Genomic DNA, 22,905 nt, shown 5'->3' with positions numbered 1-22,905 from the left:
AGGTTGGCAGGCGCTGGGACCGAGCAACGGGAGCGCACCCAGCCGTGGGGATTTGAACCGCCGACCTGGCGATCGGCAAGTCCTAGGCGCTGAGGTTTTACCCACAGCACCACCCGCGTCCCTGGGATGTTAGGCCTGCAAAAAAAAATCTGATACTAAGCCAGGGGAAAAAATACTGTCAGTTTCCCACTTGTTCCAGAGTTTCAAGATGCACTACAGGAAGAAGAAGAAGAAGAAGAAGAAGAAGAAGAAGAAGAAGAAGAAGAAGAAGAAGAAGAAGAAAGCAAATTGACCACCGACTATTAATCCTTTGTCTTCTATTTTTTTTAACTACACATTTTATTTTTGAAGGTTAAAAACCGTCTCAGAAGTAATTTCCCCACAGTAGTCAAGAGTAAACCTGGGAATCACTTTTGATGTGACACCACTAGATTTTTTTTTTATTCTCACATGATATCCAATTCCCACCAGATTCTTTTAATGTCACTCATTACATTACACTCAATAACATTAATTACATGCCACTTCTTTGTATTTCCGCACAGTTATAATGAGGTGTTGTGACTGTAACCTAACCAGCCCTTGAAGTAATGTTAGTAGCAGATTGTGGTAAATATTCACACTAGGTGATAGATAGCTTTGTCACAAGAGGAAACTTATGGCCCTCGGTGAGCCTGTTTTAAATGACCATTTGCCCAACCTAGCTAATTACTTTTAAATAACATCCGGTTCGTTCGTCCATCTCATTTCAGCGTACTATCCAGTTTGTTAGAAAAGCTCCCCCAAAGTAAGGGCCTGTTGCCTTAAAACTACTACCAATGATTCAGCTTTCTAAAAAAATAACCATTATTAGGACACCACAGGAACAGTAAGCTGCTAAATACTCAAAAGGTTGTGTTTTTAATGGACCTTCCTTCCTTCTTTAATAATTGGAGGGGGGCAAGTAAATATAGTTGATACAATTTATGCCAGTATCTTGTGTCCTTGCTGTACAATTATTATTCATCCATTAACATTTGTGGATATAAAATTATTTTCATGGAAAGTTGAATTATCTCTCGTTCTCTCTTTTTACACACACACACACACACACACACACACACACCTCACCCCCCCCCACTACAATTATGATCACTTTTGCGGGGTTTATCTTTCCACAGAAATTTTTCTGTTTCATATGTTCATCAGTAACAATGAATGCCAATTTCGAATACAACATTAGGCATGTTTGGAAGTTTTAAAGTTTTTAGCTTTGTTTACTAAGTACAAGTAAAAAGATGCTAAATGACCTCATTCTGAAGAGCATCAGAAAATTTCCCAGTGCAAAGTGAGCGTTTTCCAGTGAAAACTGCCCTATATCAATGGCCAATTCAATCGATCCCTCTTCAAAGAGAACTCTGGGCATTGCAGCAAAATGGTGCGAATTTGGGGAGGGGGGCGTTTCCTAACAACTCTCAGAACCCTTAACAAACTGTAGCTCCCAGAATTTTTTTATTTATTTATTGGGAGGAGAAGGCCATGAGTGTTCAAAGTACAATAATAGTGCTTTAACTGTATGGCATGAATGTGGCCTTGAGGGTTCACAACACATACTACAGCTGTGTGGGATTACACTACAGCAGAGATGGGGGCATCTGTGGCTCTCCAGATGTTGGACTACTCCCATTGTCCATGACCAATGGCCATGTTGGCTGAGGCTGATGGGACTTGGAGTCCAACGAGAGAGAAAGTGTGGGGTTAAGAGTGTTGGATCAGGACTTAAAGGGACAGATTGTAATTGAACTTTAAGGCAGTAACCTCCAAAGATCAGTGTCCCTCAGATTAACACATATTCTCACTAGATTGTAAATAATAATAATAATAAATTATTTGTACCCCACCCATCTGACTGGGTTGCCCTAGCCACTCTGGGCAGCTTCCAGCATATATAAAAACAAAGTAAAACCTTAAACCTTAAAAGCTTCCCCATGTAGGGCTGCCTTCAGATGTTTCCTAAATGTTAAATAATTACTCATCTCCTTAACATCTGATGGGAGGGCATTCCACAGGGTGAGCGCCACTACCGAGAAGGCCCTCTGCCCTTAAGGTCTCTCTGCTCAGTGTCCTAACAACAAAGGCCAAGGGAGAAATGTACACGTTGTGTTTAAAGGATGTCCCCCCCCCCCATTTCTTCATAGTGAAAAGCCCTCCATGTGAGATCCAGAACAATGAGCTCCAGAAACATGCTTCAGCAGAAAAAATTATAAAAAGCTAAGATGGTCATACAGTCTTACGGCTAAAACACCTTGGGCTCTTTTTCCTCCTGTTCATTTATTGTTGTTGTTTAGTTGTTAAGTCGTGTCCAACTCTTCGTGACCCCATGGACCAGAGCACGCCAAGCACTCCTGTCTTCCACTGCCTCCCGCAGTTTGGTCAAACTCATGCTGGTAGCTTCAAGAACACTGTCCAGCCATCTTGTCCTCTGTTGTCCCCTTCTCCTTCTGCCCTCAATCTTTCTGCCCCTTCATGGATCACTGCTTTGCTGTGGCAAAGGGGCTTGAATAACTCAGAGAAGCTATGAGCTATGCCATGCAGGGCCAGCCAAGATGGACAGGTCATAGTGGAGAGTTTTGACCAAACATGTCTTCTCTTCTCATGAGGTGGCCAAAGTATTGGAGCCTCAGCTTCAGGTTCTGTCCTTCCAGTGAGCACTCCGGTCTGATTTCCTTCAGAATGGAGAGGTTTGATCTTCTTGCAGTCCATGGGACTCTCAAGAGTCTCCTCCAGCACCATAATTCAAAAGCATCAATTATTCGGCGATCAGCCTTCTTTATGGTCTAGCTCTCACTTCCATACATCACTACTGGGAAAACCATAGCTTTAACTATACGGACCTTTGGTTGGCTGTTAATTTATAGCTTTTGCAAAATCCGATTATGAATCGTTGAAAAGTTTGTGACAAAAGTAGCTTTGTTAGGGAAGTTGCTCGCTTGTGTCTGTGCAAAGGCTGTGACCACCAGGAAGACCATGAGCCACTCAAAGCACACGAAAAGGATCACTCTGAAATGACTGCCATCCCCAGCGAATCCCCCCTCCGATCCTGAGCCAAGGGAAACAAGACTCTGCAACAAAACTCTGGGGAATAAATACTTGTTAGGAGGCTATTGATAAACAACAGAAACCAGTTGCACTAATTGAGGGACACATCTAATGCTAGAGAAAACCTTGCTGTATGAACACTGCTGTATTCCTTGGACAACTAATTTGCTCCCCAGAGTTTGCTTATAGAAGCAGTGAACGAAAACAGAAAAGTTCACCAGAGAAAATACATCTTCCATTTTTCTTCCCCCAGCCTCTCCTCATTTTTAACTCAAGGAAATTGTATTGGTCAGGGGAAGAGAACGTGGCCGGAAGCTCTTTTTCTTGACCCCAACCACAGGCAAAAGTTTATTCTTCACCTCTTCCTCCTACAACCCTATAGGGGGAAATTTCCTGTCATTATTGCTCATCCTTCCCTTTCTGCAGCTCCTTCCTTGGAATTTGTTGCTAGTGTTTTGCACCTGACCTGTGGCTCTGATGCCAACAAGTTAGCACACTTTCTGTCGCACGTGCACGTGTGTGTGTGCGCGCACACACACACACACACACACACACGTTCGATGCCAAAGTTCACTCCAAGAATCATAGAATTTTATTGCTGGAAGGGACTCCAAGGGGCATCTAGCCCAACCATTGCAATGCACAATTTCAGCTAAATCATACATGACAGAACAGAACACATGTCACTGTTTCCTATCTCAGAGAGAAATCGGCTTTCTCCATCTCCCCACTCAAATAAATCTTAGTTGATTCATCATATAAAACACAGGCTAGTTTAGAAACAATGCTGTACTGGTTTGGCCCTGCACTTTCCTGTAGCAAACTGCAGTTTCTCTTTTGTCCAAACTGGCAAATTATGGTTTGTTCTTGCCCTCAAAATCAGGGTCAAGCTCCAGTTTCACATTCTGATTTGCAGAGCAAGTACAAGCCACATTTTGTTAATTTGGATGAAATGACAAACTATGGTTTTACCGCAAACTACAGATGCAGGGATCACAGCACGCAAGGAGAAGAGCAAGCGTATCATCACATAGTGCCAAACCATAGTTCGCCAGCATGCCTGAACCGGTTTGTGATCCACCAATCCCATTCTTTGTTCTAATGGATGTAGATTTGAAACCAAGCTATCTGATTGGCAGACTCATGGGGTGGGCCTGTGGCTTGGCTGCACTACTACACATTTCAGAATGTCTTATGTGCATAAAAAAATTGATGCACATAAATAACTAACAAGTCTAGGAAAATAGTCTAGTTTGAAACTGTTTTTTTAAAAGAATAAGAATAATAAATGGGAAACCATTTATACATCTAATCTTCCACCTGCCATTTGAAATGGTACAGTCCATGCACAGATACATAGGGCAACTCTGTCATTCATGTTTTTCAGCTTTCAGCCAGGTTATTACCAGTCTGGTGCATAACATTGTCTATTTAAAAACAATGTTTGAACCTAGTTGCTACAAGAAAAAGTACATAGCAGAGCCTGCTCATTGGTACAGTGATAATGTTGAGAATTCACCTAGTCATCAAGTAAGCACCTTCTCATAAAGTTATCAAAGCCTTCATGAAGGTGCCATAGTATGAATATTCACATTCTTGTGGTTACAGATAAAAGACAACCTTCTTTATATGAGGTGCCGGCATGCACCACTTAACACTGGAGATTTAAGCTTCTGTAATTCTGTGGTAAAGAGCTTCAGCTATCATAGGCTCAAATCACAACGCAGCCACAAGTGACATGGGTGGCCTTGGGCTAGCTATTATCTCTCACTCCCAGACCCCATCTGAAATATGGAGCTAACAGTACCCTCATACCTTGCAGGGTTGATGTACAGCCTGACATATATGAAGCACTTTGGACTATTGAGAAAGGTGCTGAATATATGCTAAGTAATTATTTTACTAGCAAAATACTTGCCATTATCATAATCATTTTATTATTTATATATCACGCCCATCTGTCTGGGTTTCCCCAGCAACTCTGAGCGGCTTACAGCATATATTTAAAAATTGTAAAACATCACACATAGAAAATTTCCCAATACTGGACAGGGAAATGGACGTTGTGGTGTATCATGTCTCACACCTTGGATATCCAAGACATTAACTCTGAAACAGAGCGGGAATGTTTTAGAGGCAGGTTAACTGGAGCATCATCAGGGACGCAGGTAGCGCTGTGGGTTAAACCACAGAGCCTAGGGCTTGCCAATCAGAAGGTCGGCGGTTCGAATCCCCACAACAGGGTGAGAACCCGTTGCTCAGTCCCTGCTCCTGCCAACCTAGCAGTTCGAACGTATGAAGTGCAAGTAGATAAATAGGTACCGCTCCGGCAGGAAGATAAACGGCGTTTCCGTGCGCTGCTCTGGTTCGCCAGAAGCGGCTTAGTCATGCTGGCCACATGACCCAGAAGCTCTTTGCCGGCTCCCTCGGCCTATAGAGCGAAATGAGCGCCGCAACCCCAGAGTCGTCTGCGACTGGGCCTAACGGTCAGGGGTCCCTTTATCTTTACCTTTTAACCACAGCATCACAGGGATAGTGCCATTCCAATATGCAATTTGGAGTGAGCCAACATGAAGAACTGATCATGATATCTAATGTCTATCTGTGTCGTGGGAGCTAGGGCAAATTGTGTGCCTCAGGTGATGGCTTCAGATTTATCAGCTGAAGAACCCTTAACTACAGCTCTGCCTCTTCGCCAAAGTCCCATCACTCAAATAGAGTTCTGGGTTCAGAAGACACAAGGGTGTACTCGGAAACCAACCTATGTTGTTTCCAGAAATTGCAGATAGTGGGCATCTATCATATCTTAATAGACAGATCAGGGGCAGCCACAGAAGCTCTGTTGCGAATTACCATGGAATGGGCTCCTTAGATCTTTGGAACTTGTGAGAGAAACTTTCCCACAGTATACCACAGTGATCTGTGGTATACTGCCTCTGATCCTGGTGGGAATTAGGGCCTGGCGATATCTGGTTTTCAACACTGTGATATATCACCAGCTAAACATTGCAATATATCGATATATCACAATGTCTGAAATAAGGATGGAGCTATGTAGAGACATTGGCTGGCTTCACTCCCCCCCCCCCCCCCCGCATCATGATTTTTGCACAGTTTGCGTACATGCACACACACACACACACACACACACCATGATTCGCAATATAACATGAGAACGGGCCTTCTCTGCAGTGGCTCCCCATTTGTGGAATGCTCTCCCCAGGGAAGTTCACCTGGCACTTTCATTATATACCTTTAGGCGCCAGGCAAAAACATTACTTTTTAACCAGGACTTTGGTTGATCTGATTTACATCCTATGCCCTTTTAAAATGCGTTTTTTTGTAGGAGGGGCGTTGTATTGGGTTGTTTTTAATTTTATTAGGTATTTTATTCTGTGAACTGCCCTGAGACCCCAGGGCATAGGGCAGTATATAAATAGTAATAATAATAATAATAATAATAATAATAATAATAATAATAATAATAATATTGCCAGGTCAAAAATTATGAAACCAGTATGACAACAAACCGGATTGGGGAGATATATTGCCCACAAATCCAATCAAGCCCATTTTATAGACATCTTAAGTTGCCGGTTGCTACATCCTGTAGTGAACGTCATAGTTTAACCATGTGCACTGTCAAAAAGGACTTTGTCCTGACCCCTCCCATCGGTCAATTTCACTTGATGACACCATGCCCTGGAATGACAGAGAGGGAGAAAAACACATGCAGGTGAAAAATTTGGGAACTGCTGTCCCGAAGGCAAAGACGCCAAATTCAGCAACACACCACTAATACTGTAGTGACCATCTGAAACAGCTCTGTACTCTTTGCTCTGCCCAAGCTACAGGGCAAAGTCCTTCAGAGAGTGAGAGAGGGAAACAAGCCGCTTGGGAGAAGACTTAAAATAGCAACCGAACCCAGAAAATAGCTACCCTGTCCCTTCCTGCTTTGTTAGATGCAGACACTAACCCACTGTACAAAAATCACATGGAGAAGACACCTCTTCCCCTCTACACAAACACGGACGAGGAGGCAGCAGAGCCTTGGATCGAGGCTCAAATCTCCAAACCTACACTGAACGTTTGATTTCTCTGCTACAGTCAGCCCCACGTTAAAAGTGTCCAATATGCCAAATCAGAGTTCGGAATTCTCTGGGCACCAAACACATTTTGCACCTGGCTATTGGCCACTTGCAACCAAGTGAAGAAGCCCCGGCGCCATGTTGGCGCCTGAAGTCTCCACCATCTGGATGTCCAAGCCTGGGGAATCCTTGGATCTTTACTCTTTCCACACACTAGCAACACATCCTGTAGAATCTAGCTGTTATATTTTATCTGCACAATCAGAATGAATTCCAGGAGTCAAAAAGCTGCATTGAAAAACATGACTTCTGAGCTGTCTGGCCCCAAAATGGAAACTAGGCATTCCATTTTGGCGACTGTAACCTTGGTGTAAGGCGCCATTTGGTGCCTTACTTATATAGCCGAGTTTCTAACACTGCCAAATATATATCTATATGATGAGAAACAGAGAGGCTCACACACATCTTAACTTCCTGTGTAGGTGAAAGGCCTAAGAACCGGGCCTTATGCTTGTTTACTTTGGCACCCAGCGAGGTTTATTTCGGTGGGGCTTGCTCTCAAGGAAGAATGACCAGGAAAGCTCTGGCCTTAAGTCGTGCACGCTAGCTGCAATCCTGTACCCACTTACCCAAAAGTAAACCCCATGAAACTTACTTCTGAGTAGAAACGTACAGGATTGCACTGTGTAGGTCGATTCTCCTAATGGGTTCAGCACATGAGATTGAATGGAAAGCCTTTGCTAACTTCTATCTGCATTAAGGCAGGCTTACTTATTCACCTGCATGCACAAGATTTGGCTTTGGCATTGACGATGAGGTTGATCTGTGGTGGCATGCCAACACCAAAGCCTCTGCATGCCAGCCTATGCACACAGCTGGCTCATTATGGGCTGAAAGCGCTGAAGCAAGCATCAAAACCCATGTCATCACATGGGAGCCAAGCGTAAGGCTTTTTTTAACAGGAATGGCAAGAACTTCTTGCAGTGTGTGGATGCTGTAAATATGGTAGAGTCTACAGACAACAAAAAAGGAACATTTATTTGCGCAATCCTACACAAGTTTACCTGGAAAGAAGCCCAAAGGTGCAATCCTATACATGTCTACTCAGAAGTAAGCCTCATCAAGTTCAATGGGACTTCTTTCCAGGTAAGCAGGTGCATGATGGCAGCCTAAATATCAAAAGTTCATTCTAATAAATGCCCTGTTTTATCCAGCTCACAGAAGAAAAATATTCAGCTCTTTCTTTTTTAATGTCATGTCATAACACCCCACCAGACTCTTTATTGTTTAAGAAAGTTTCCCCCAAAGTGTATTTTTAAATTGTTTTTAAAGTCTGTATCTTTTGCAATTTCTCTCATTTTATATTACAACACACTGCTTTGATAGCTTTTGGCTGAAATATAAGTAACACAATGTGAACCAAGATTCCTCTGAGGTCAGCCTTGTGGCTTCTTTTGAATTCTGGGGCCTAGCTCTGAACCTAGCGACCTTAATAATTCAAAATAAAAAACTGTTTTCTTGGAGCATGTGCAAACTGCCTCCTGCCTCCTCAAAACATTCAACAAGTATACTTCCAGCTCGCCAGACATTTTAAAACTCAGGCGTAGCGCTTCAAGGTCAAGAAGTGCAGAGTCTAGCTTGGCACCACTCTTGTGAAGGAAATTTATTGCGGACATGAAAATCACCTCCCACTAAAAGCCCCAATAAATGCATGCAGGATTGGGTCGTAAAGCAGCAGCAGCAACAGAGGAAAACACCATAGCTCCAGGGTGCACAATAAAAAGTTAGATCAACTAGCTTGGGATCAAGGGAAGATTGAAAGAGTCATTAGCACCCATATTACAAGGTCTAGACAACATCTCCACGTGTCCTCCTAAAAGGGACTCCATCACCCCGCGGGTTTAGCTGGTTCCCAGAACTTAGGTGCCCCCCACCCAGAGGGGCAGCACTAAAGGGACCTGGCTGTACCTGATCCTCTCCTTCTCGGCCCTTTTGAGCTGCGAGTCCCGCTCCAGCACTCGGAAGATCTGCTTGGCTTCTTCCTCATTCAAGAAGCTGAGATCTACCCGGCGAGGCTCCCTGTTCATCGTGGATTCGGCTCTGCGGAGGTCAGCCGGGGTAGATGACCCTGATCCGCCTGCAATGCGCCCACAGCATCGCCCCCCACACCAAACCCCTGGCAAGCCCCCGCCTCGCCGGCCAGGTGAGGCTCCCGCGCCGGCAGCGGCTCCCTTCCTGCCTTCGGACGGGGCGAAGCGAAACAGGTTGCCGCGACGGGGCGGCGCGCAGGTGCGAGGCGCGCGGCGCGCACACCTCCGGGAGAGGCTCCCGCGGCGCCTCCGGGTGACTGCCTTCCCCGCTCGGCTAATCCAGGCGAGGCCGCCCGGGGCCGAAGGGAGGGAGCGTGCCAATCCCTTGTTTGCAGGGAGGCGGGCTCTCCCTTCCCCAAGGCGGCTGAGGGGTTGTTCTGGGGAGTGTACAGTAGTTGGGAACTTCAGCTCCCGTCCATACACGGGAAGAGACTGAGAGAGGCAAAGAGCAGGCCGCGCTTCATTCTGGCTAAATATTTGCTTTTCAAGTCTTGGAGCAGGGATGGAAATATTTGCTTTGGCCAGAGCCAGCAAAAGTTATCAAGCTGTGAGGTAGCCAGGGCATAAAGCTATCCAAAGAATGGAGGCTGTGCACAGGCCTTGCCAACCTCCTGCTCTCCAGATGTTTAGGACTGCAGGGGCTGATGGGAGTTGTAGTCCGAAACGTCTGGAAGGCACGTGGTCGACAAAGGCTGCACTGGTCAGCCCTGCTCACATTTAGCTTTTTTGGATACAGTACAGTGTTATAATATTAGTTGTCATGGATAAGGCAGTAGGCAAACTCAGGTGGCCCAGCACCTATTGGGTTGAAAGCACTCTGCTCCTCACCATCAGGAATGGATTTCTAGATAAGTTTGTAAGCTTGCAGGAAGGAGTGTCTGGCTGGAAACCTGAACAGGAGCATCTGTATTAGGGAATAGAGATGCATTGAAACCTTTGGTTGCGGGTCCCATCTGCATCCTTTATTTGCAAACAAGACCTGCAACAAAAGGTTGCAGCACAAATTGCTGCTGTTCAGGACTCCATTCCCCACACATGGTGTTCTTTTGTGGGGACGTCCCACATAGCCTTGCTGAATGTTTCCATTTGCCTTGCACAGTTTATGATTTCAATGGGTCTGTTTCCGCCCCCAAACCCACTTTCCCAGATCCAGCTTCCAAACTACAGTACCATTTGTCCACCAGAAGCAGGTCCAATTAGTAACTGAAGCCATGCACTTGCTTCTTCCCCCTTTCTTTTTTCATCATTGTGCAGCTGCAAATGAACAGAAGACACTGTAATGTTGAGAGAAAAGTGTGTGTAGGGAAAGGGAAAGGACCCCTGGATGGTTAAGTCCAGTCAAAGGCGACTATGGGGTGCAACACTCATCTCACTTCAGGCAAGGGAGATGGTGTTTGACCGCAGACAGCTTTCCACTTCTGGCGCAACGGGGCACCGTGATGAGTGCCAGAGTGCACAGAAACGCCGTTTAACTTCCCACCACAGTAGTACCTATTTATCTACTTGCACTGGTATGCTTCTGAACTGCTAGGTTGGCAGCAGCTGGGACAGAGCAACGGGAGCTTGCCACCATCGCGCAGGTTCAAACCGCCGACCTTCCGATCGGCAAGCCCAAGAGGCTCAGTGGTTTGGACCACAGCTCCACCCATGTCCCTTGTAGTGGTCCCTTGTGTGTACTAAGGAAGTAAGGGTATATAACTTGCCAGGGACGGACGTTGGCCTTTCAGATGTCAGTGGTGCCTTGTACGAAGCCAAAATTTGGCACCCTTCGCTCCTTCTGTTCTGCTCAATTCACTAAGTCATAGTTGCGATGCCCTGCGGTGGTTTCTAGGCCCGGCGCCCAGGGCGGCGGAACTGGTCGCTCTACCCTAAATCTGCATTTGCGTACAGGCACATGCCTTGCCTCACTTTCAGACTGCAGATAATGTAAGAAGTGGAGGCAGGCTAATTAAGGACTTATGGGCACTGCCCCAACCTCAGCCTGCCCTCACCTGCCTTGCCTGTCTACTTGCAATCAGCCCAGGGAGTGACGCCGCCTCTCGGCTTCCTCTTCCTCAATCTTGTAGAATTCAGCAAAGAGGAGGATGGGGACAAACCTATAATTCATTGACCCCCTTGGCCATACCTGCTGTCGACTCTGGAGCCATCTACTGCTGAGCTCTTTTCCTTCCATTCTAACCAGTCCCAATACAAGCGCATCAGAAAGGGTATCCCCTTAGCTTCGCCCCTGGCTTGTGTGCATTCAGTAGTACGTCTTTAAAGCTGCAATGGGGTACATGCAATGTGCTTTTGGGGGGATGCTTCCCTAGCGCTTGATGCAGACGCTGCTGAATGGTGTAGCACAATTGCTAACAAAAGTCAGACCTTGGCTGGATCTAGGACACATCAAAGAAGCGTTTCAGTTAAATGTGTTGCAAACTTTGTATGAGAAATCAGGTTGGCAGAACGGAACTCCACAGCGCCATCTGGTGTCACAGTGTAAGAATGCATAAACAACGCATATAAAGCGTTCTTTCTTTGCCAATGTAGCTGAGTCCCTCGATAGCGTTATAATACCTGTGTTCAGATATCTGCACTGATTGCCCATTTGCTACTAGGCCAAGATCAAGGTATATATTAGCGTATAAAGCCTTTAACAACTTGGGACCAGTTAACCCATGAGATCACTTTCAGTACCTGCTAAAAACATTTTTGTTTAAACAAGCCTACCCAGCATGGGTGTAGCCAAGGGGGGGAGCAGGGGGGAAGATCCACATTAAAAAATACTCAATTATCTGAGGTTCTGCCCCCCTCTCAGCTGAATATATGGGGTATTTTTACCCCTGTGGTTTTCCAAGAAAAGCTCAACAACTGTGATTTCCTTTAAAAAAATCATTTAAAAAGCTCTTTTTATTAACTCTTGAGGTTTTTTTTTAAGCATCAAGCAGTGTTTATTGTTACTCAATAAATTTAAAATATCCGATTGGTGGTCTTGCTGGCTACAGCCAATGGGAGTTGGGAGTTGCATCAGCATCTATAGGACCAAAAATTCCCCATCTCTTCTGCAGAGGCCTCCTGTGCGTACAGCTGAGCACATCAAGATCACTCTCCATCAACATTCTCTCCTGTCTGTGTTTCCCTGCTTGGAACTACCACTGAACTAGATAAAACAATGTTGGTAGTTTTCAGGATTTGAATTTGCTTTGAGAGCTCAACTTGTTATCCCATAACCAAATCATTTTTTTATTGACAGGCATCTCAGGTAACGAATAACGCAGCTGGCAAATGACTCTTCCCTTTGGTGGTTGTATTGCTGGAATCATTCTCTGGCATCAATCGCTGGCTTAGCATCTTGGTTTGGGTAAGCATGATGAAGTGAAATGGTTTTTCCAAGGTCCTGCTCCTACAGAGGAGGAGAAGGAGGAGTTTGGATTTGATATCCTGCTTTATCACTACCCAAAGGAGTCTCAAAGCGGCTAACATTCTCCTTTCCCTTCCTCCCCCACAACAAGCACTCTGTGAGGTGAGTGGGGCTGAGAGACTTCAGAGAAGTGTGACTGGCCCAAGGTCACCCAGCAGCTGCATGTAGAGGAGCGAAGACGCAAACCTGGTTCACCAGATTATGAGTCCACCACTCTTAACCTCTACACCACACTGGCTTCAGAGGCTGTTCCCAGCTTGCTTTGAAGTGGTTCATGAACTGCAGGATTGTCATTTTAAAAATGCCATCTCCTCTGATGCCCCGCAGTGAAACTTATTCATCCAGAGACAGTATTCCTTAAGGACTTCTGCTTTTAACCCCCCCCCAAAAAAAAACCCAAGCTGACTAACATGTTGGGATATATTTCCCAGACTCATTTAGACACATAAACATGAGTGGTCATTTTGATTTCGCTTGTCTTCTGTCAAGCAACAAAGATGCTCTTTTGTGTGTCATGCATAAAGTCTCTGCACCTGGCCAAAAAGAAGGGGGGGGAGCCTGACTGGGATGGTTACCACAGCCATAATTTAATGTTGCTGGTGGCAGGTCCTGCTGACACATATAGTTTTAATGAATGTGAGAAGTTCTTCAGCTACCACTTTGTTACGTTGCTTGCACGTTCAGATACAGTGCTATAGCGTGGGAGACTTAAAACCCCCTCATTCTCAACGAGTGTTTTCAAAGTTGTTGGGGTTTTTTTAAAAAAAAAAAAAGCTGGAAGGTATGTTTAAAAAAATTAAGGCAGAGTACAGGAAAGTGTTCCAAAATAATCGGCAGGATCTTGCAGCAATTAGCCCAGAGGCGCTGAAGAACTGTAGGATCAAGTCTGTTCCTGTTTGAATTAATTGCTATATGAGATAACTGCGAAGATTAGCAGGTATTCTGCCAGGCAAGTTTAATTAAACCCATGCATTAAATTAGAAGGGAGAAAATCACTCTGTGGTGTGGATGTAAATGCAAAGCATTGGTGTGCTGTGAATTGGAATGAATTTATATGGACTTCCCCCCATTCCCCCATTCCTAGCCCATGCCAGGGGAGAGCATGTAGTAATACCTCACTAGCCCTATTCTTGTTTTCAAATAAAACATAGGGGCAGGACAGAGGGGCTACGAGGTTGCATATGCCCCACCTCGAACATGTCTCTCTCCCTGCCTGACCCATCCTCACCTTCCTGCATTAACAGGCTTCCTGGGAAGGCCTCGAAACATACTCAGCCAAACCCGCTTAGAAATCCCCTTCTCAATATGAGAAGGTCTGTATTGGAGTGAGTGGGGATAATAATAATAATAAATTTTATTTATACCCCACCCTTCCCAGCCAAGGCTGGGCTCAGGGCGGCTAACAACCAATAATAAAAATTAGTTGAATGAATACAACTTAAAAACAATATTAAAATACAACATTAAAACAATTAAAATGCAGCCCCATCACAGGAGGAAAAGCAAAAAGAAAGAGGGGGAGGGAATCAAATTGACTCCAAGCCAAGGGCCAGGTGGAACAACTCTGTCTTACAGGCCCTGCGGAAAGAAATCAGATCCTGCAGGGCCCTGGTCTCATGAGACAGAGCGTTCCACCAGGCCGGAGCCAGTGTTGAAAAGGCCCTGGCTCTGGGTGAAGCTAATCTAACTTCCTTAGGGCCCGGGAGCACTAGGGTGTTGCTATTTATGGACCTTAAGGTCCTCCGTGGGGCATACCAGGAGAGGCGGTCCCGTAGGTACGAGGGTCCTAGGCCGTGAAGGGCTTTAAAGGTCAAAACCAGCACCTTAAATCTGACCCTGTACTTCACCGGGAGCCAGTGCAGCTGGAAAAGCACTGGGTGAATATGCTCCCATGGCAGAGACCCCGTGAGGAGCCTCACTGCAGCATTCTGCACCCGCTGGAGTTTCTGGGACAGCTTCAAGGGCAGCCCCGCGTAGAGCAAATTACAGTAGTCAAGCCTGGAGGTGACTGGTTGAGAAATTGATGGTGTTGGCCAGATTCAGGTCCCTGCTCCTGAGCTATAAAGTATGATAGAACCCTCACTAACCCCCATATACTTGGTGGAACAGCTGGAATGGACTGGATTTTTGTTGTCCAAGGTGGGGCTCGTACCCACAACCCTGAGATTCAGAGTCTCATGCTCTACCAACTGAGCTATATCAGCTTGTCCATGGATAAACAGCCCTTGCCCTAAAAAAAAGTTTAGCCAATATGATCTAAAATGTCCGAAGGCAATTGGAATTCCAGGGAAGGGCAAAGTTTCAGCAGGTCCCAGCCTTTGTTGATGCCAAATCACAAAAGGCAGAGTTGAAATGTAGGTCATTAAAAAAATGATGCCCTCTGAAGAGCATTCTGATCTGCTGTATCACGAGGTAGATAAAAACAGCATTGTGGAAAAATAAATTAATGGGGTGTATGACGACAATGATGTATGAAATGCAACACAGCCAAGAGCTGGTCCAATCATTACTCCAACCAGGAAAAAATCCATTTGTATGTATCCTCTCATATCTTATGAATGTAAACATTGCAATGGAACCTGGGGGAGAGGCCGACCAGGAAGGTGGGTAGAGGATGTCAGTAACTTCACATCTGATAATTATTATTCCTAAAGTCACAATAATTATAACTCCCACTATTAACAGAAAACAGTTTGTGCTCCCAGCTGAGTTCTGTGTAGGTGTTTGCCTCTATGTACTCTCAGAAAACATGCACTGGCCAATCCTGCTGTCCATTCTGGCTTGACTCCCAACTTTTGCATATTGGGCAGGAAGGTCTGAAAGAAGAATTATCACTCTGTCTAGCTGAATGCGTTTAAAATCCTTAAAAAACCCACACTTATATGGTACCCACCCACATTCACACTTTGTTTTGAATGTATTGTAGCCATTGCTTTTGAAATGAAATGATTTTTTTCCCCATTTAAAATTTGGTACCACAGTTTAGAATACCGTGACACTTAATATCAAGCTACCTTCTAATTTTTGTTTAGCATGCAGGTTAAAGCTATCAGGTGTGCACAGAGTCCTTAAAAATTAGCAACACTAATTTGGATTTATTACTTGGCAAATAATTGCAAAATGGTATAAAATGCTGGAAATCTTTTTAATAAAATGCATCTTTGCACAGTATACAAAAATTAGCTGCTAAATGCAATTATAATCATTGTGTTTAGAAGCAAAGATTGGTATATAATGATATTTTAAGTAAAATTTCAAGGTTTTTGTCCTGACTTTTATATTGGCCCAGTTCCCACAACATTTTGAGCCAAACCTTGCAGGCTTCCGAAGAGGAGTTTGAAGCCATTTTGCTACCTGGTAGTATTTGCTGCCATGCTGCGCTGTGCTAAGCCAAGGTTTGGCAGTGTGTTATCTGAACTGAGATTTGTGGTTCAGCTCTCAGCATGGGAAGGAGAAAAATGGCTGCAAGCTCCTCTTCAAGATCCCACATGTTTGCTAAGATTTAATTTAGGGTATTGTACAAACCAGCTCATTGTCTTTTAGTTCTGAGTTCTGAAAGCAGAGACATCACCTTGCCGACAAAGGTCCATATAATTAAAGCTATGGTTTTCCCAGCAGTGATGTATGGAAGTGAGAGCTGGACCATAAAGGCTGATCGCCGAAGAATTGATGCTTTTGAATTATGATGCTGGAGGAGACTCTTGAGAGTCCCATGGACTGCAAGAAGATCAAACCTCTCCATTCTGAAGGAAATCAGCCCTGAGTGCTCACTGGAAGGACAGAGCGTGAAGCTGAGGCTCCAATACCGGTACTTTGGCCACCTTATGAGAAGAGAAGACTCCCTGGAAAAGACCCTGATGCTGGGAAAGATGGAGGGCACAAGGAGAAGGGGATGACAGAGGATGAGATGGTTGGACAGTGTTCTTGAAGTTTGACCAAACTGTGGGAGGCAGTGGAAGACAGGAGTGCCTAGCGTGCTCTGGTCCATGGGGTCACGAAGAGTCGGACACGACTAAACGACTAAACAACAACAAGAAGTCAGGAATTTGTCCTCTCAGTTTTACCCTGGCCAGAGCCACAATAGAGCCATGGATCATTATAATATTATATTTACTGCCAATCCCCATAGTGCAAGAAGGACATTTGAACGGATGTAGATCTTCTGCAGGAGAAAGATCAAGTGAGCAAGAATAAAATGTGATAGCTTTCCCGTGCCAAGTCTGGCAATGCAGTCCTGTTACCAGCAATTATAAATATTTGACGTGGGCCACCTATGACTGCTGACTACCAGAAAGGCAAATATTTAAGAAATCCTTGGTATACATTAGTAGTGAGTAAACTAAGCCTTCGGATGTATATTTTGCTGTAGGAGTCTTCGTTTGGTCAGAACGGAATATACACTTCCAGAGTTAACACTAAATGCATTATTTCTGGTAAATGAACCAGAACAGTCTGGTAAGGGTGCTGAGATTATCTGAAAGAAATCACTACCTCCTCTACAGAACTACGATTCCCAGGGTTCCCTGGGAAGAGGGACTGACTTAAATAGGTTCTCGCCTCTTATCATTCAACTTTCTTCTGCACCACTTTTTTTACATTACTGGTTTGCATCTTTTTGCAGCTCTTGCTCTCTGTTAGTGAGGCACAACCATAATTTGCACCTTGTCAAAGGAGGTAAAAAAAATAGTTGTGTAATAGGCTCAAAACTGGAATGTACTGAAGAAACAGGAACCCAAAACAATGGGTTGGTTCAGGCTAAGGCGATATTCCTGCTGGCACTTAATTGTAAGCCTACATATATCTGTTGAACAATAAGTTCCATTGAGTTAATTAAACCCAGATGAGTGAGTGCAGGATTTCAGCTTAAGACTGCAACCACACTGAACTCCACGGGGCTTACTTTTGAGTAGGCACTAATTTATTTCTTCGTTTAAATTGTACTAACCTGCCCTTTATCAGTTGATCTCAGGGCAGGATACATATTGTATGAAGCAACAATTGAGCACATAAATACTGCTTTGCGGTCATAATTAATCCGGGATAAAGCCCTAAATGTGCTGAACAGATAAAGCAATACTACACTGTAGTCAACAAGCCCCATTGCCTGAGTAAACAACCAGGACTTAGCCTGGCATTGAAATGAACTCACCACAGGCACCAGGCGGGCATCCAAGGGGCGGGCATTTCAGAGCTGCGACACCACAGCAAAGAAGACCCTCTTTCTCATTGTCATGTAATGGCTGGGCAGGACAACAGAGGAAGACATGCTCCCTCAAATATCAAGTTCCCAAGTCATTTAGACTTTAGGACTTTATAGGTTATTACTAACAGCTTTTATATGCCTGTTGTCTTTGTCCATGGAGTTTTCTTGGCAGGGAGACTGGAGTGGCTTGCCGGTTCCTGCTCCAGGTGGATCACGTTTGATCAAAACTCTCCACTATGACCTGTCCATCTTGGGTGGCCCTGCACAGCTTCTCTGAGTTATTTAAGCCCCTTCGCCCCAGCAAGGCAGTGATCCATGAAGGGGCAGAAAGACTGAGGGCAGAAGGAGATGCCAGAGGACAAGATGGTTGGACAGTGTTCTCGAAGCTACCAGCATGAGTTTGACCAAACTGTGGGAGGCAGTGGAAGACAGGAGTGCCTGGCGTGCTCTGGTCCATGGGGTCACGAAGAGTCAGACACGACTAAACAACAACAACTAACAGCTTGGAGTTGGACTGGAAGTATACAGTATTGGGAACCAACATAGTTGCTTTAGAACTGGTGTTATAGATTCCTCTTAGCAACCTAGCCACAGTATTCTGCACTAGCTGCAGTTTCTGGGTCATCTTCAAGGGCAGATCTAGATACAGCACAGTATGGTATTCGAGTCAGGTTTCCAGAGTATGGAGTACTGTGGCTAGGTTCACCCTGTCCAGGAATGGTCATAGCTTGAGGGCCAACCAAAGCCAACGAAAGACACACTGTGCCACTGAGCCTCCCAGTGACAAGGTTGGATCTAACTGTACTCTCACGTTCCACCCGTTTCTTTAGTGGCCGTGCAACCCAGCCATTAACAGATGGCCTACCTCATTTCTGGACATGGGAACTACCAATTCTTGTATGCTCTTGTGTTATCAGGATTCAATATCTGTTTATTGGTCCTTGAATCCAGCTAATTACAGTTTCCAGGCAGCTGTCTAGGACGTGCATTGCATCACATGGATAAGATTCCACCGCAACTGAATTCCATTTATTTGGTGGGAACTAAATTGTTATGACTAAGCTGTCCCACTGACTCCAACGAGACCTGGCAAAGCCTTCCAAACCCTGATCCACCATACAGATGGAGTGAGGGTGTCCCTCTGCCCAGCCTTGCCTGGCTGTGCCATCACAAGGAAGCCCTGCTGGTGAGGAGCACCCCAATGGGCCCACACAGATGGGGAAGGGAGGGGGTGCAAAAGCTACTGCCAGCAGCAAAACCCAAAGCAAATGACAATGGGTCTGTTCTGGGAGTTGGCACAGTAAATGGGCATTTTTTTGCTCCGCACGTTCTGATCTGGCTGGTGTAAGTGACAGGGCTATATAGCTCCATCAAGCTCACCCCTGTTGCCCGGAGGTTAGGACTGTAGCCAAAATCCAACTAAGTTACAGCACAATCCTATACAAGTTTTCTCCAAAGCGTCATTGAATGAAGTTTGCTCCCAGATAAGTGAATCTTAGTTGCCATCCTAGTTCTGGATGGAACCCAATATGTTTTCCCTGAGAGTAAATTTACCTTTCCCAGGAGCTGTGTCTCTGTTTCCAAACATGAGCTTCTTTTAAATTACTGGTTAGATCCAATTAAGTTCTACTCAGGGTAAATACACTGAAATTAGTGGAACTAAGCAGTGTCCATTAATTTCATTGGGTCTCCTCTGAATATGACTGAAACTGGATGCAACCCTAAATTTTCCATGATGAAGAACTGGTTTGGGGGTTGGGTGTTAACTGGCATGTTTTAAGAGTTGGTTTCCTGTCTCCCTTCCTCCTATTCCAATCAACTCTATTTTGAACAAGTGTCAACTGATGAGGAAAAACGCAGGATCTATGCTGCTAAAGGTACAGGAGCCCTGTTCTCTTTTCCCCACCTAGCTAGCCTAATCTAGGACAATGTTGCCTTCGTCTGCTGTAGTCTAGCTGGTAGTAGCTTTGCCAGGTCTCCTGCAAAAGCTGTCACTAGCTTTGCTTGGTACCTGATCAGCAACTGGGGATGCTGAGCATAGTATGTGCTCTGCCACCTTTCATTTCATTTTTTCAGAAATGTCTATTGGCTTGGATCATGCATGTACTCAGTATTACCCTGATGTTCCTGGGTTTCTATGCATCATTATCAGCTTTCATGGACAAACTAGCACATTACTTATACACTCCTTGCCTTTCAATATTGCAGCTAACCACACACTTCCGTTTTGCATACTCCGGCAAACCCTTCCCTAACGTGGGTTGATTGGTGGCATGGATGTAAGATTGTTGTTTATATATTCACACATGGAACGATTCAAAACAACCAAATTCCCTGAAACTGTAGCAAAGAACAAATGACCAGACCAAATGCTGTGCTGTACCGAAAAATTGGATGGCCGTAAGCAGCGCTTACTTCATTTATTTAAATCTGAAACTGCAAATCCAACTGCTCAGTCTCCAAAACAATTAAAATACACTGCATTTTGGTATCATATATTTGACAGTATCAAAGGAACTAATGTAAAAGACACACAGCCAGCGCTATGGCAGTAAAGATCAATTCATTCTTGTTTAATGCACCCAGGACGGCTTTACTTTTTAAACAGGTAAACTTGCAACTTCTGGTTCAAGGTACTGCCATCCATCCATCCAGTCATGACATTTTCCATTGTATTAGAAACTAGCATAGGTAGCCTAAATATATTAATTGTGCGGTAGTGACCAACCAGAGAAGAAGAAGACTAGGAAAGGCCATGAGATTTAATGATCCGAGCCCTCTTCAGAGAATACCATATAATTTCAAGACCTCTAATTGCCATCAGGTTGCAAAGCATGAAGAACAATTGCTAAATTAACCACACCAGCCAATGCGGTTGCTTAACCACAAAATCCTGAATGGCATCTGGGAACAAACCAATGTGGGCTGCTGGTCAAACACCGAAGGGAAAATAATGTAGATAATATTTGCTACAGCTAAGGCACGTTTTGGAGGGGGAGGCATAGCTCAGTGGCTGAATGCATATTTGGCATCTAAAAGACCCCATTCAGTTCTTAGGATTGCTACTCAAAACATTTTAGGGAAGGCCAGGAAATATGCATTCTTAACAACCTGGAGAGCTGGGCCTAATCAGATCATCCTGGGCTAAATAGATTAATGACTCAGTACAAAGCAGGTTCATATATATATATCAGCTGAAATGTCAGCATAATATTTAAGTGTCGCTCCAAGGAGGAGACTTAATTACAATTGCTGAACCTCCTGGCTGCAAGAATACGATTATCACCATTTTTGAAACTTCCAATGGATTTATTTTAGGGTCTGACTTTTATTTTCCTATAATCAGCTAGTGGCTCCTCAACCTACAAAGCAAATATTCTTACTATCTAGTACTTATCAAGTCTTAACCCAGCTTCTTAGATTCTGGGGGATACATTAGAAAAGGAACTAGAACAAACCTTTCTCCATGTCTTTCATGAAGATCCAGAAATCAAATTGCAGAAGTCAAGCTGGGTCTTCTCTGTACTGCTTTCCCCATCAGATAGATATCCGTAGTGCAGTACGTCTGCCATCAATATTCAGCTCTTCTTGGCATGGTTTAAAAGCTGAAACTATTGAATTAAACAGACTGACAAACAGGAAGTATTAAGAGACATGGGAGAGAAAGAACGGGGTGGAGCAACACCCTAAGACAATGCAAAAGTAGGTCATCGTAAGAATGGCAATTAGGAGATGAATCAATGGGTTTGGCTTCTGCTACTGTGGAAAATATGATTAAGGAAACAGATCTGTGTTTCGATAAAGTGCCACTGGAGTCTGTTGTTGTTTCTTAAGAGAATATTTAAGAAGCAGAAGGTAGACGTTCATTTCAGGTTAGTCCAGCTTTTTCAGCATCATGCATTAAGTTTCTACCAGCTCTTTCAAGTTTTATTTGCAATTAATGTCATGTCATGCCACTCTGAGAGCCTTTATGAGTTTTTGAATGATAGAATATGCTCTAGCCGTTCATTTCTAACCTGCACGCTCAGGTGGATTAGAGAAGAGGGGAACCTGTGGACCTCCAAATGATATTGAACCACCATCTTGGTTCTTCTTCCCCAGCCAGCATAGGGAGTGGCCAAACCCGGATTGCTAGAGCAATTTCGCCATAAAGAATAGATGAATCACTGTCCCTAAATAGCTCACATCAGGTCATCTTGAACAGAGAGAATGGTGGAGTTGTGATGTTGTGATGTTGGAGGAATGGAATGAAGCCATGGATAAGTGAGGCATCCTGATCTGGCATCGATAGAGCAGAGAGAGAAAGCGCTCTGTGTACAACTTTGAGTGAACTTAGTGGAAAAAGCTACCAAGCCTCTGGTGCTTTTATTGGAAAAAAAGAATGGAAGAAGTGTAAAGGACCAATTTTTGAAATAAGGATAGAAAACACAACAGGAAATGGGAACGGAAGGTACAGAACTGGGCGTGAATTAATGAATACATAACAAGAAAAGAACTATGGAATAATTTCTCAATACAGTGGTACCTCGGGTTAAGTACTTAATTCGTTCCGGAGGTCCGTACTTAACCTGAAACTGTTCTTAACCTGAAGCACCACTTTAGCTAATGGGGCCTCCTGCTGCTGCTGTCGCGCCGCCAGAGCACGATTTCTGTTCTCCTCCTGAAGCAAAGTTCTCAACCTGAAGCACTATTTCTGGGTTAGCGGAGTCTGTAACCCGAAGCGTATGTAACCTGAAGCGTATGTAACCCGAGGTACCACTGTATATGATCACAGTGGACAAAGGCAGAAAGACTTATTTTGACTGCTTTTCTCCATATGAACTGACCTGGACCCAGTGATCATCATAGGAGGCCCTTTGTGTGCTCCCTCCATGAGAGGGCTGGTGTGTGGCAACACAAGAACGAGCCTTTTCTGCGGTGGGTGGATCCCTAGTTGTGGAATGCTTGGTGCCTTGGTTACATATCTTTAGGTGCCGGGCAAAATTCTTTTCTCACAGGCATTTGGTTAATTAAACAATTATGTTCTTTTAAGCTGTTTCTGTGGCG

The 22,905-nt window shown here is 44.5% G+C and overlaps 1 protein-coding gene and 1 long non-coding RNA gene across 4 annotated transcripts in view; one reads left to right on the top strand and one right to left on the bottom strand.

Moving 5' to 3' along the window:
* The window catches only part of EXPH5 (exophilin 5), a 53,930-nt gene extending 32,424 nt beyond the window's left edge, over positions 1-21,506 (bottom strand). The window contains exon 1 of one of the 2 annotated variants that reach the window (XM_083499176.1): positions 21,318-21,506. Coding sequence is in view for 1 of the 2 variants with exons in the window: in XM_083499175.1 (XP_083355301.1) it covers positions 9,135-9,253 (119 nt within the window). In the remaining variant the exon portion in view is untranslated. Of the gene's footprint in view, positions 1-9,134; positions 10,098-21,317 lie in introns of those variants that run through there. The other variant, XM_083499175.1, reaches the window with a different exon arrangement.
* Positions 8,030-13,651, top strand: LOC310705429. Of its 2 annotated transcripts, none has more exons than XR_014525271.1 (2): positions 8,030-8,312; positions 12,489-13,651. It is a non-coding gene; the product is annotated as an uncharacterized lncRNA (long non-coding RNA). The 2 variants fall into 2 exon arrangements; XR_014525272.1 differs by lacking the exon at positions 8,030-8,312 and adding an exon at positions 9,268-9,369.
* Positions 21,507-22,905: the final 1,399 nt, after the last annotated feature.

This window comes from Podarcis liolepis (genome assembly GCF_965112155.1).
Source record: "Podarcis liolepis genome assembly, chromosome: 4".
NCBI lineage: Eukaryota > Metazoa > Chordata > Lepidosauria > Squamata > Lacertidae > Podarcis > Podarcis liolepis.
This window is presented reverse-complemented; position numbering and strand designations above follow the sequence as displayed.